The 13,669-nt window shown below is 38.6% G+C and overlaps 1 protein-coding gene across 2 annotated transcripts in view; it reads left to right on the top strand.

The window, feature by feature from the left end:
- The window catches only part of ZFAND4 (zinc finger AN1-type containing 4), an 86,892-nt gene extending 84,582 nt beyond the window's left edge, over positions 1 to 2,310 (top strand). For both annotated transcript variants that reach the window (XM_080823529.1, XM_080823528.1), the window contains 2 exons: positions 269 to 386; positions 1,372 to 2,310. In XM_080823529.1, the coding sequence (XP_080679655.1) occupies positions 269 to 386; positions 1,372 to 1,507 (254 nt within the window). In that variant the 3' untranslated portion in view covers positions 1,508 to 2,310. The remainder of the gene's footprint in view (positions 1 to 268; positions 387 to 1,371) is intronic.
- The last annotated feature ends 11,359 nt before the right edge of the window (positions 2,311 to 13,669 follow it).

Here is a 13,669-nt window from a genome sequence, read left to right as displayed (position 1 = left end):
ACCGATTGTCGTTGGAAGTAATCAGAAAAGTTCCAGTGTGTACAGAAGTCCTGAAAATATAAGTCTCAGTCAGTAGAAACCTTTAACAGTTCTATTGGATCTTCACTTGTAGATTCTATAGATAATTTTGGATATAAAAATAACACAAATTAATTTCTTATGGCAAGGAAGTTTCCTGTGACAGGGATGTGTTTCATGTTTTGCCTAGTACTATTTCACATTTAAAATCCTGTCCCTGTATTAATCAGGGTATCCTTTCTTTAAACAGGAGAATGTACTCATCACCTCCCACCTGTGAATGCCCCCATTCAAACAAAGAAGAAAGCAACAAAGCATTGTTTCCTTTGTGGGAAGAAAACTGGACTGGCTACTAGCTACGAATGCAGGCAGGTTGGCTGGCTGGAAAAGCTGAGGTGCTTTCTTTGTGGTGACCCAGCGTGGGGATACAGTATAAAACATTCTTTAAATTGGCTATTCATTAACATCATTAAGATGATGTTCAAATAGCAGTCCTCAGTTGAGCTCCTAATTGGCTAAAGAGTAAGTAGACAGCTCCTGAGTTTATAAATCACAAGATCCTCTCCTGTTACTTCAAGTTAGGAGATTTAAATCAATTGGGAGAATAGACTTTCTTTGTCTCATGATAGATATGCTTTTTTTTTTTTTTAAATATAACTTGGAAGAACCCATCCTCCAAGATTCTATTTGAAATTGAACACAAAAGGGACTAAATTTATTGTACTGTTAATTTAACTATTATATGGTACAGTTTAATTTGAAAACAGATGAATAATACATTCACAAAAATTAATAAGTTTTCTCATAATTATCTTTTTCATTAGCATTGATTAATATGCTGGAGGACAGTATCTGCCCTTAGTTTGAGTGCTGGCATTAAAATGAACTGCTGCTTCACAGAGTACTTTTTATTCAAATAGAAATAGCTCATCTTATTTATTAGAAATATTTAAAATTCCTTTCATAATTAGATTTTTTTTCATAATTAGGTTTTATGTGATTTTCTTTTGAGACTGAATTTCTCACAAATTCAGTTCTCCCAGGTTTACTAGATATAAGAGAAATGATAGACATATTTACGAGCTTTTGCAGTTTTACTGCTTCGTAAAGATCTGTATCCTGTTTCATTTCATAATAGGTTCTTTATTACAAACTCTCATATTCATGGACAGTTAACTTTTTCTTTTTGGGGTACTTGTGCTGGTTTATGAGCACAAGGGAAATGTCAGTGCTGGAAATTGCTAGGAGAACCAGAGGGCTCCTGTTGGATACCTGAAATCAAGCTCTGATCTTCCAAAGAGATGAGCCTCTATAGAAATGTGACCATTCACATGGATTTTTTTTGTGCTTTAGATGTGGAAACAACTTCTGTGCATCTCATCGCTATGCAGAAACTCACGGCTGCACCTATGATTACAAGAGTGCAGGGAGGAGATACTTACAGGAGGCAAATCCTGTGGTTAACGCACCCAAACTTCCAAAAATCTAGCTCTTGCTCTGCGCCTAGGAATTGTATTACAATGACAGAAGAAATATTGTTCAGACTGCATTATTTTTGTTCGACTCTAAAAGATTTGCCAAATGACAAAACCATACAATGCATACTGTTGGAGAAAGAATACTACTGTATTTGACATCTTTATCCTTTGGTGAATCGAAAGTTTTAAAAAGTAGTTTTAAAAACTTTATAATGATTTAGCTTTGTTATTGCATGTCTTGTGTTAACTATTTTATATTTGATATTGCAATTTCATAGACAAGTCTTCAAAAGATGCACTTTAGGAAGTTATCACTGACCATGTAACCAGCTTCCACATTGTACAGCAATGTGCCGCCATGCAGTGGCTCTACTCACATCCACCACTTTTTTGAGGGGTGTGGGAGGGGGAGTGGGGATTTTTTTTTTTTTAATCCCATATGTGAAAATTTATTGAGTTTGCTAGCAAGTTCCTTTTTGTTTCAAGCTACTTTTTATAAAAAAGAACGTTTTGTTCCCCAGTGTGATTTTAACACATATATATTTCTTCCATATTCAGATTGGCATTCAGATATGTATCCATTCTATAAAACACATCATGTTAATCATACTATATATTTCTTAAAATACTACTTTTTGAATGGTAGTTTTACAATACGAGGGGTCTCAGTTGTTGCCATTAAATACGGAATCCAACTTTTCACTTTTTGAAAAATGGCTACATTTAAAACAAAATCTTACAACTTGATTTGTTTTTCTTATAAGTTGAGTGCTATTACCAGGAGAAATTCAAATAAATATTCATTTTTATTATGAGTTTATTTGATTATTTACAATAATTTTTCTTTTACAATTTTTTAAAAAAATGTTATTTAAATTCAATTTAATTAACGTATACTATATTATTAGTTTCAGAGGTAGAATTTAGTGATCATCAGTTGCATGTAACACCCAGTGCTCATCACATCACGTGCCCTCCTCAATGCCCATCACCCAGTTACCCCAACCCCCCAATGACCTCCCCTCCAGCAACCCTCAGTTTATAGTTTATAAATAGTTTATATATAGTTTATAGTTAAGCATCTCTTATGGTTTGCCTCCCTCTCTGTTTTTATCTTATTTTTCCTTCCCTTCCCCTATGTTCATCTGTTTTGTTTCTTAAATTCTACATATGAGTGAAATCATATATTTGTCTTTCTCTGACTGACTTATTTTGCTTGGGATAATATCCTCAATGATTTCATTAAATAAATCAGTAATTTATTCTAATTGGAAAAAATGACTATCAGTATAAAGGTATTCTTTTAGGATATAAGGGCCCTGTTCCCCAGATGTAAGCAATATAACCAATATAAGCTTTTGAGAGTTCACTCGCTTCATGAAAGCTTAGTTGAATCAGATCCTGAACCCTGGTAAACAGATGGCAGGCAACCCAAATAGATTTTGCAACTCTAGCGCCACCCAAGTTGGATCTGCAGTGGTACCTGAGGCTAATTTAGGTGCTCTGCAGGGTCTCTTTCTCCACAAAGGGGTGAATGAACTGGAGAGTTCTACTCTTCCTTCTACTTCTTAAAAAGAGATGGAATGTTAAATGGATAAAGAGCCTTCATCTTTCTGAAGACATCTCAAGATGCTCCTGGTCAGGAAGGAAATACATGCACAAGTTGGAAAGATACTAGTGGAGGAGTGATACAATTAGGGTTTGATGGTGATGGTTTTTAAGGCGATACAATTAGGGGTTGATGGCGATGGTTTTTAAGGCGAGCTATACAAACTAATGAAAATATTTACATTTGTGTTGAGTAGTTCAGTTCTTCTCCCCCCCTTATCAAGACAACATGTACTTTAGACATTTAAAATCTATTGCATGGATAGGCTTCTGTAAAAAGACAAAACATATTTATTCTATAATAAATATGAATGGTAAGGGTATTGATATATGCTCAGTGCACTATGCTTTTTAAACTAAGACCATGTAGAAATAAGTCTTGTTTTAAGTCCATCAAAGATTATGGTTAAAAGTCAGTTTTTGGTCCTTGTTGTACTAGTTTTATTTAAGTCACTGAGAGAGAAACCAGTCAAATTCCAGAAATAATATCATTGGAAAGCATTTCTTTATGCTTTAAATTCTTACAAAGAGGTGATCATAATTTTGCAGGTCTCAGATCTGTCTTTCCAACCCCAGTAATTATCAGAGTGCTTTGCATGTAGACCCAGGTTAAACATTAGTTAAATAAAATAATTGTATGGGACAGCTTAACTGTGACCAAAAATCAAGGTGTTCATATTGTTTTATATAACTAAACTAATTTTATGTGATAAAATTCAGTTTGTGGATTTTATTTTTTTGAGGGGGCGGGCAGAGGGAGAGAGAGAATCTCAACCAGGCTCCACACCCAGCCCAGAGCCCCACACAGGGCTCAGTCTTGACCCTGAGATCATGACCTGAGCTGAAGTTAAGATTTGAATGCTTAACCAACGAGCCACCCAGGAACCTTCTCTGAATTTTATTTTTAAACAGTAAGTATTTGGTTTTAGCAACATTAAAAGTTAAAGTGTTTAACTTTTAGTTTTGTGAAATATTTTTCAAGTTAAGTTTAGTGCTTTTTAATCATTAAATTCTCATTAACATGAGAATTTCAACTATATACTCAGATGTTTTAAAATTTCATCTGTGTCCTCACTTGTGGAAGGATTTAATTATAACAGAAATACAGGAATTGATTTCCTGGTATATGTTTAATGTGGTTTTAAGCCATCAGGATAGAGAATCTAATCTCCTTTCTAGTGGGGTTTTCCAAAGTATGAACCCTGTACCTATCTTGAAACACAAGATTTTAAGTGACACATGAATGAACTTTTAAAAAATATTTATATACTTTTAATGTTTATCATGAAATAACTCAAGTGGCTTAAGTTGAAAATAAATTGATACAGATAGAAAAAGTTGATTGAAAATTGACAAGCAAGAGTATGTATAACATCATAACAGTAGATGTGAATGAAATTTAGGAATAAAGGTATCTCATGTTTCTTTGAAAATTATGTTAGACTTTAAAAATGGTTGATGAAAGTGAATGTATGATTTTTGAAAAAATACATAAGGATAAAAAATGAAGTTGAAATTTCACCATGGACAACCTCTTCCCCCCACCTCTTTTAAAAGTTTCTGTTTTAGTTTTTCTGGTAGTGACTATCATAACACTAGCCAATATATTTAGACATTATTTTTTGACACCCCATTATTACAGATCAGGAATTTAACCTGATAACTCATTACCTCTATACTCCCCAATTTTTATTAGTATATTAATCTGCTGAGGTTGCTGTAACAAAATACCATAGACTGGGTGGCTTAAACAACAGAAATTAATTTTCCCATGGTTCTGGAGGCTAGCAGTCCCAGATCAAGGTCTGTCCAGCAGGGTGGTTTTCTGGTAAGATCTCTCACCCTGGCTTTCAGAGAGCTGCCTTCTCATTGTATCCTCATGGCCTTTCCTCAGTGTGCGCATACATGGAGCTCTCCGGTGTCTTGTCTTACAAGAGCACTAATCCTATGGGGCCAAGGCCCTACTCTTATGACCTCACTTTATCTCAGTTACTTCCTTAATCCAGAAATAGCCACACCGGGTTAGGGTTTAACAATTTGAAGGACACACATATATTTAGTCCATACTGGTCAATTCTTTATAGTTAGAGTATTTATGTCAAATTCACCCACTCCTCTGCAGTTACCCTTGTCTCTGTCACCATAGCTTTCACCTGAGCTGTTGTAACTGCTTAAGCTTCCTAGCTGGGATTCTTGAGTTACTTCTGTGTCCTTTATATAACCCCATTTTCTACACTTGTGAACTTGAGAACCAAAAATTGAGCACATCAGTGCCTGAAATATATTAGTGACTTCTTATGTTCTTAGAATAAAGACCCAAATCCTTAATACTTCTTCCTAGTAAGGCCCCTGTGATCTAGCTCCCACCAATTTCTCCAGTCTCAAATTGCATGGTTTTCCCCTGCTTTCTGGAATTTGCTCACATTGACTTTCTTTTAGTTTTCCCAGCCTGTTTCTTTCTTCTTAATACCCAGTGGTTTTTCAGATGCTTACTCCATCATTACTTCCTGAAGGAAGCCTTCCCTGATGTATTCTTGTCTAAGTCAGTACCATTCCTCTTCCTACCATATACATTTCTTTCATGGAATGTACCACAGTATTATTTTGATATTTCTGTGATCCTTTGAATTGCATAAGATGGCAAGTCCATCAGAGTAGGAATTGCCCTCCTGTCTATCCATCCTTGTTCCCAAGCATTGCAGAGAAGCCCTTAATATTTGTTGAATGATTAAAAAAATTTTAAGGATGTGCTAAGTCTTTTTAGTGATCTAGTAATATTAAGTGATATTATTGCCTTTTCTGCCTTGTATTTGGGTTGATTTAAAAATTGAAAGCAGGAGCTCCTGGGTGGCACAGTCAGTTAAGCATCTGACTCTTGGTTTCAGCTCAGGTCCTAATCTCAAAATTGTGAGATCCAGCCTTGCATCGGGATGCAGAGTCTGCTTGTGACTCTCATTTCCTCTTCCTCTGCCCCTTCCCCCCAAGCTCTCTCTCTCTCTCTCTCTTTTTTTATTATGTTAGTCACCATACAGTACATCATTAGTTTTTGATGTAGTGTTCCATGATTCATTGCTCGCGTATAACACCCAGTGCTCTATGCAATACATGTCCTCCTTAATACCCATCACCAGGCTAACCCATCCCCTACCTGCTTCTCCTCTAAAACCTTCAATTTGTTTCCTGGAGTCCATAGTCTTTCATGGTTTGTCTTCCTCTCTGACCCTCCCCCACTTCATTTTCCCCTTCCTTCTCCTAATGTCCTCCCAGGCTATCTCTTATGTTCCACAAACAAGTGAAACCATATGATAATTGACTTTCTCTGCTTGACTTATTTTACTTAGCCTAATCTCCAGTTCCATCCATGTTGATGCAAAAGTTGGGTATTCATCTTTTCTGATGGCTGAGTAACACTCCATTGTATATATGGACCACATCTTCTTTATCCTTTTGTCTGTTGAAGGGCATCTTGGCTCTTTCCACAGTTTGGCTGTTGTGGACATTTCTGCTATGTCATTGGGGTACACATATGACCCTTCTTTTCACTATATCTGTATCTTTGGAGTAAATACCCAGTAGTGCAATTTCCAGGTCATAGAGTAGCTCTATTTTTAATTTTTTGAGGAACCTCCACACTGTTTCCCAAAGTGGCTGCTCCAACTTGCATTCCCACCAACAGTGTAAGAGGATTCCCCTTTCCCCACATCCTCTCCAACATTTGTTGTTTCTTGCCTTGTTAATTTTTGCCATTCTAACTGGTGTATGGTGGTATCTCAATGTGGTTTTGCTTTGAATTTCCATGATGGCTAATGATGAACATTTTTTTCATGTGTCTGCTAGTAGCCATTTGTGTGTCTTCATTGGAGAAGCGTGTGTTCATGTCTTCTGCCTACTTTTTGGCTTGATTATCTGTTTTTTGGGTGTTGAGTTTGAGAAGTTCTTTATAGATCTTGGATGTCAGCCCTTTGTAGCGTCATTTACAAATATCTTCTCCCATTCCATAGGTTGCCTCTTTGTCTTGTTGACTGTTTCCTTTGCTGTGCAGAAGCTTTTTATCTTAATGAAGTCCCGAAAGTTCATTTTCACTTTTGTTTCCCATGCCTTTGGAGACATGTCTGGAAAGAAATTCCTATGGCTGATGTCAAAGAGGTTACTGCCTATGTTCTCCTCTAGGATTTTGATGGATTCCTGTCTCACACTGAGGTCTTTCATCCATTTTGAGTTTATCTTTGTGTATGGTTTAAGAGAATGGTCCAGTTTCATTCTTCTGCATGTGGCTGTCCAATTTTCCCAGCACCATTTATTGAAGAGACTGTCTTTTTTCCCACTAGATATTTTTTCCTGGTTTGTCGAAGATTATTTGACCATAGAGTTGCAGGTCCATATCTGGACTTTCTACTCTGTTCCACTGGTCTACGTGTCTGTTTTTGTGCCAGTACCATGCTGTCTTGGTGATCACAGCTTTGTAATATAGCTTGAAATCAGGCAACATGATGCCCCCAGGTTTGTTTTTCTTTTTCAACATTTCCTTAGTGATTCGGGGTCTTTTCTGGTTCCATACAAATTTTAGGATTGTTTTTTTCAGCACTTTGAAAAATGCCAGTGGTATTTTGATCAGGATGGCATTGAAAGTATAGATTGCTTTGGGAAGCATAGACATTTTAACAATGTTTATTCTTCCAATCCATGAGCATGGAATGTTTTTTCCATCTTTTTGTGTCTTGGGTTTCTATCTTTTATAGATAGTTGTTAACTGGGGAGCAGAATAGTTATTACTTGGGGGCAAGAAGCTGAGTTTCATGCTTTTTCTTCCTAATTTGGTCAGAGGTTTCTTGTCATGGTATCCTCCATCTTGGATCTGTCTGGTTTGATCTGGCTTCTTGCGGAGTGCTGCCAGGACAAGTCTCTGACCCCCTGATAGCCGGCCACCTCACTGTTGGCCTCCAGAGGTTAGGGGTTCAATGTATAGATTTTGGGGAAACACAATTCAGACCATAACAAATTCTATATATTGCTGTGGTAACAGATTAACTTTTATTCCTCATCCATGCAAAATCCAGTGAGCCAAGCAACTTCCCAGGGTAGCTACCTGATAAGGCAATTCAGGCTGATTCAGGCTAATTCCATTGTATGATTTTGCCAATGCAATGTGTATTCTCTAGGGTTGCTGCAGCAGGGGAGAGAGGGCTAGAGGGTTGCCCATTGACTTTTCATTGACTTTGTGTAGAAGTGTATATACATTCTGCTCACAACCCATTGGTTAGAGCTAGTCATATGGCCTTACCCAATTTCCAGAGTTAGGGGAGTGGTGGGGAATGGATATTCAATGAGTTGTAAATGTCTGCCACAGATGGTATTAAATGCTAAGAACAAAAGCCAAGCACAATAGAGTGACACAGATAGGAGTTGTTTTAGAAAGGGTGGTCAGAGACCTCCACTATGAGAAAGTTACATTTATATAAAGTCATAAAGGAAGTGAGGAAATGGAGGAAGTGTTCTAAGCCTGAGGAAACCAAGAAATAGCAAGGAAGTCTGGCAGCTAGAACAAAGCAAGTAAGGGGGAAATGGGAAATAAGGAGCTACATCATGGAAAACTTGATAGGCATGAACTTTGGATTTTATCTGAATTGGGATGATATTGGAGGTTTACATAATTGGACTTAAGTTTTAAAAAATCAGTTTGGTGACTGTGTAGAAAAACATTGGAGGAGGCAACGATGGAAACCAGGAGACAGATAATCATCATCATAATCATCATCATCATCGTCATCATCATCATTCACAGGAATTCATAGGGCTGGGCTGGGATGTAGCACTCCTGGATGGTTTTTACCCTCTTCGCAAACCACCAACACCCCTCTCCCTGTCTTCACTCTCAACTTCTTATTTTATTAAACTAGGAACGATTGGAAAAGAAATTCTTTTTTTTTTTTTTTTGACTCCGTACTGAGTCAACTCCATACTGACTCCATACTGAGTGCAAAACCCCACATGGGGCCCCAATCCCAGGACTCTAAGATCATGACCGGAGCTGAAATTGAGTCAGATGCTTAACTGACTGAGTCACCCAGGCACCCTGGGAAAGAAATTCTATATGCATCTAACAACAAACATACCAAGCTATCTTTATCTGTGCCTTCCCACTCCCCTTGCTCATCTCTCTATGGAAGACCCTTCCAGCTAACTCAAGGATTTCCTTCCTACATTTGTCACTCTCCTGCATTGATATTTTCTCATCACTGGACCATTTCTATGTTAGTGTATAAATATTTAAACAAAATACCTAACCCCCACAACTCTCACCTGCTGTTGTTCCATTCCCCTGTTTGTCTTTGCAGCAAAAGGAAATCTTCCTGTCACCGTTTACTATCTCTGCAATATGGCTTATATCCCTACCACTTTATCTTAATTGCTCTGTTCTCAAGTTCTCAAAGATCTCTCAATTGCTAAATCCAAAGTTCACTTCTCATTTTACTCAACTTCTCAGCAGCAAATGAAATGACATTCTGAGGCACTTCCTTCTCCCTAAAAAGTTTTCTTCACTTAGCCTTTAGAACTCCTCTATTTCATTTCTCCTCCTACCTTTAGCTGTTACTGCTGTTTTCTTTGCTAGTCTTCCCATCTCCAAAGTGCTACACGAGCAGCCTTTGGATCTTTTATTTCCCCTGCAATTAATGCAATTAGTGTCCTTGGTCAGCAACTTCCAAGATTTTCAAACTGTGATGCCATACTGTTACTCTGTCAAAAAAATCAGTTGAGTTGGGAGAAGTTTTAAAAAATGGAACAATAAAGTGGAAAAGAAAGGAAATAGTGAATTATAGAGGGTAGATTTGCTTTTTGAAACTTTTAAGTTATCTACATATGTTTGGTCAGTATGAAAAATGTATTTTGTATCCTGGGTTGAGATCAGAAGGTATGAAAGTTGCTTGTCTGTGTGATCTCATCCAATCTTGTAGCCTTAGATACTACCGACCAATCAATTTATGTCTCTGTAGTTCTCAGAATTCCAGTGTCTTCTGTGCAGTTGCTAACTGTACACCTCTATTTGGATGGCTAATAGGCATGTCAGATTTAGCATGTCCAAAATCAAATTCTGGATTTTTTTTTCCTCCCAGCCTGCACATACACTTTTTTGACTTTAAAAATGTAAGTCAGTTATTTTACCGCAAAAGTGAATTTATTTGGGAATAGCAGAGAATTGCAATTCAGGAGAAGCAAGGTTTATCAAAAACCTTAGGCTCGTCTTAGAAAAGAGGAACATTATTTTATGGAGATGAAGGAGGAAGTTAGGGTTTTTTTTTTTTTTTTTTAAACATAAGTCCATTGGAGAAAAGCAAGAATTCAGGGCAATGAGGGTCCCCCCGCCCCAATATTTTATTTATTTATTTATTTGACAGACAGAGATCACAAGTAAGTAGAGAGGCAGGTGGAGAGAGGGGGAGAGAGGCGGGGAAGCACACACCCTGCTGAGCAGAGAGCTGGTGCAGGGCTCAATCAAAGGACCCTGAGATCATGACCTGAGCGGAAAGCAGAGGCTTTGACCCACTGAGCCACCCAAGCGCCCCAGTGATGAGGGTTTCTTACTGGCTGAGTTGCTGGCATAGTTTCATATAGGAGGTACGCAGTACATCTTTTCCTATTGGGACCTGTAATTGATAATTCTTTCCTGTTATCAGTTTTTCTGTTGGGGTAATAGGTAAGTCTTTCAGTTATTGATGAGTGGTATGGCACAAGAGCGCCCTCTTCTGGCCTCCCAACTCCATTTTAAATATATATATCTATATATTTTTAAATTTATTTATTTGACAGAGATCACAAGTAGGCAGAGAGGTGGGGTGGGGGGAAGTAGGCTCCCCGATGAGCAGAGAGCCCAATGTGGGGCTCGATTCCAGGACCCTGAGATCATGACCTGAGCCAAAGGCAGAGGCTTAACCCACTGAGCCATCCGGGCGCCCCATCCCAACTCCATTTTCCTTTATTAATTTTCACACCCTTCTCCATCTAAGTAAATGACAGTTCTATTCCTTTGGTTGTACAGGCCAAAAACCTTGGAGTCATCCTTCACTCTGTTCTTTAAAAAATACCTCTAATCAATCTGAATATCCTATTGGCTCTACTTTTGAAATATGAAAAATACTATGTGAAGCAAGACTGTCATTTAGCATAGCATAGGAAGGCCAAAATCAAGACAGAATAAACAGATATAGTGAAACCACATTTTGATGGTTATTAATAAAAAGGAAAAGACGTTTAGACTTGGAGTCATGAGACGTAAATACGAGGCTGGCTCTACCACATCATAGCTTTGTTACGATGGTTGGTTAAGAGGTGATTATTCACCTCTTTCTCTGTTTGCAAGTCTCCTGTTACTCCTTGTGTTCATCACTCTAGGGAGAACTCCAGTATACACACCGTGTTGGATGATATGCTGTTATAGAGTCATATGTAATTATGGCAATAATTATAGTATATCTTATCCTACCTACCAATGCATTTTGTTTGCAGTGAAACCCTAACTGAAAAACTAGATATGTTCAGCCGTTTGGTGGTGACTTCTTTCTTTCCCACAAACACTAGGAGAGGGCAGGCAATTTTCCTATGTGGGCTGAGGCAGCGGACAGGTAGTATACTAGGAGTCGCCATCACCACAAACATAATATGGAATTAATCTGCTGCCATATGGCCAGTACTCCCCTTGGAGTGAAGACCTGGTCATCCGTGAGAAATTCCCTTATTGGTAGCCTTCCATTCTAAATGCAAAGTTTTTTTGTGGTTGTGCTTAGTTTCCTTGCTGGAAATGCTCGATTTTAGACCAGGTGGCAAGAGTCCAGACCCAGGACCTGAACACATTCAAGCTGTCAGTTACCTTTCCCTCAGGACTCTGACCTCTGATATCACTACCTCTTGCTAAAGGTCATATATGGTTAATATTTATTGAGCACTGTATGTATTGGGCACTTTAAAGTGCTAGGCCAGCATTATTTCATTTCATCTTCGAAACTATTCAGTAGCTACTATCTTTCTTTTAGGTAGATGAAGAGATTCAGAAATGTGAAGTAAATTGCCTAGATAGAAATGGCTGAGCCAGGACTCACCCTAGCATTGTCTCCATGAGTACTGCCTAACTTACAGATCCCTCTGGATATCCGAAGGGTCTTTTCCACTTCTTATAGATCCACAAGCCATAGATTAGCCAACCTTTTTGCTTCTCAGGCATGGCCAAGGCATAAGGTATACCAGTGAAAGATACTCTCCCTGCCTTCATGGAACATCTGCTGCCAGAAGCAGCAGAAAAAGTCAAGCAGGTTGTGGCAACTGGCCTTGTAACCTATTTTCTGTAGTAAAAGATGATTATGGAGAAAAATCACTGTATTTTCTTCTCTTTGTAGTGTTGCATTTTAGGTGTGTTAATGAAGAGGATGATTGACCTGGCACTGACTGGAAGGATATTTTGAGCCCACTGTTTTGACCCTGTCAGCTTGCTCCTAGCCGTGTATGCAACATGATCAGGATTGTATGGAGGAATTAGTTATGCAATAGATCATTCCTGGACAATTCTGGAATATTTGAAGGTATTGGGTCACAATTCTCATTAATTTACTAAGAAATAGTACAGATTATCAGGCTTTTATGCAATTTATAATGACTATTATGGGAGAAATTGGCAGTGGCTGAAATTTTACTTCTGTGAAGTCTGATGGAGGAAAATGACTTGGTAGAAATAGTTACTAAAAACAAGTATCAGCTATAATCAGTAAAGTTTGATGTGAACAAAACCTGAATGCTGAATCAAATTATTTTTAAAAAGATTTTATTTATTCATTTGACTGACAGAGATCACAAGTAGGCAGAGAGGCAGGCAGAAAGAGAGGAGAAAGCAAGCTTCCCGCTGAGCAGAGAGCCAGACGCGGGGCTCAATCCGGGACCATGACCCGAGCTGAACACAGACGCTTTAACCCACTGAGGCACCCAGGTGCCCCCTGAATCAAATATTTATTTAGGTATGTTTGTATTTACAGATGCAAAAACTAATTCTCATGAAAATTATAATAAAATGTAATTTAAAATAGAAGTTGGAAGTCCCATAAGCCTTCCTCACACCCATTCTAGGATGGGAGTCAGGGTGGGGTAGGCTGTGGAATAGCCATTCACTCCAGATTAGGGAGCGAAAGGAAACAAAAATATTCCTTAAGGTAAACAAACACTCCGCCTTCGTTTGCTAGTCTTAGGTTAAGAAGTATTTCCATTTTTTTCTCCAAGTTCAACATCAGAATACCTGGCCGAATTCCCTTCTCCTTTCAAAGCACTAATAATATAAGCGGTCGAGCCCAGGGCTCACAAAGGGACGGTGGGAAACAGGAACGGTCTCTCCCCTTCCGTGTCCTGACCGCGTACGACCCGCGGGCCTCGCCGATACCAGGGAAGCAGAAGCCGCTACAGTCGCCACAGTCGCCACAGCCGCCGCGGCTCCTCTCCGGCCCCTTAGCGCGCCCGTCGTTGCCAGGCAACACCTCCACAACGTCCGCCCGCGGCGAACACGTGACGCGCATGTCACGTGACGGGGCCGT

Source organism: Martes martes (assembly GCF_963455335.1).
Source record: "Martes martes genome assembly, chromosome: 14".
In the NCBI taxonomy this organism is placed as follows: Eukaryota; Metazoa; Chordata; class Mammalia; order Carnivora; family Mustelidae; genus Martes; species Martes martes.
This window is presented reverse-complemented; position numbering and strand designations above follow the sequence as displayed.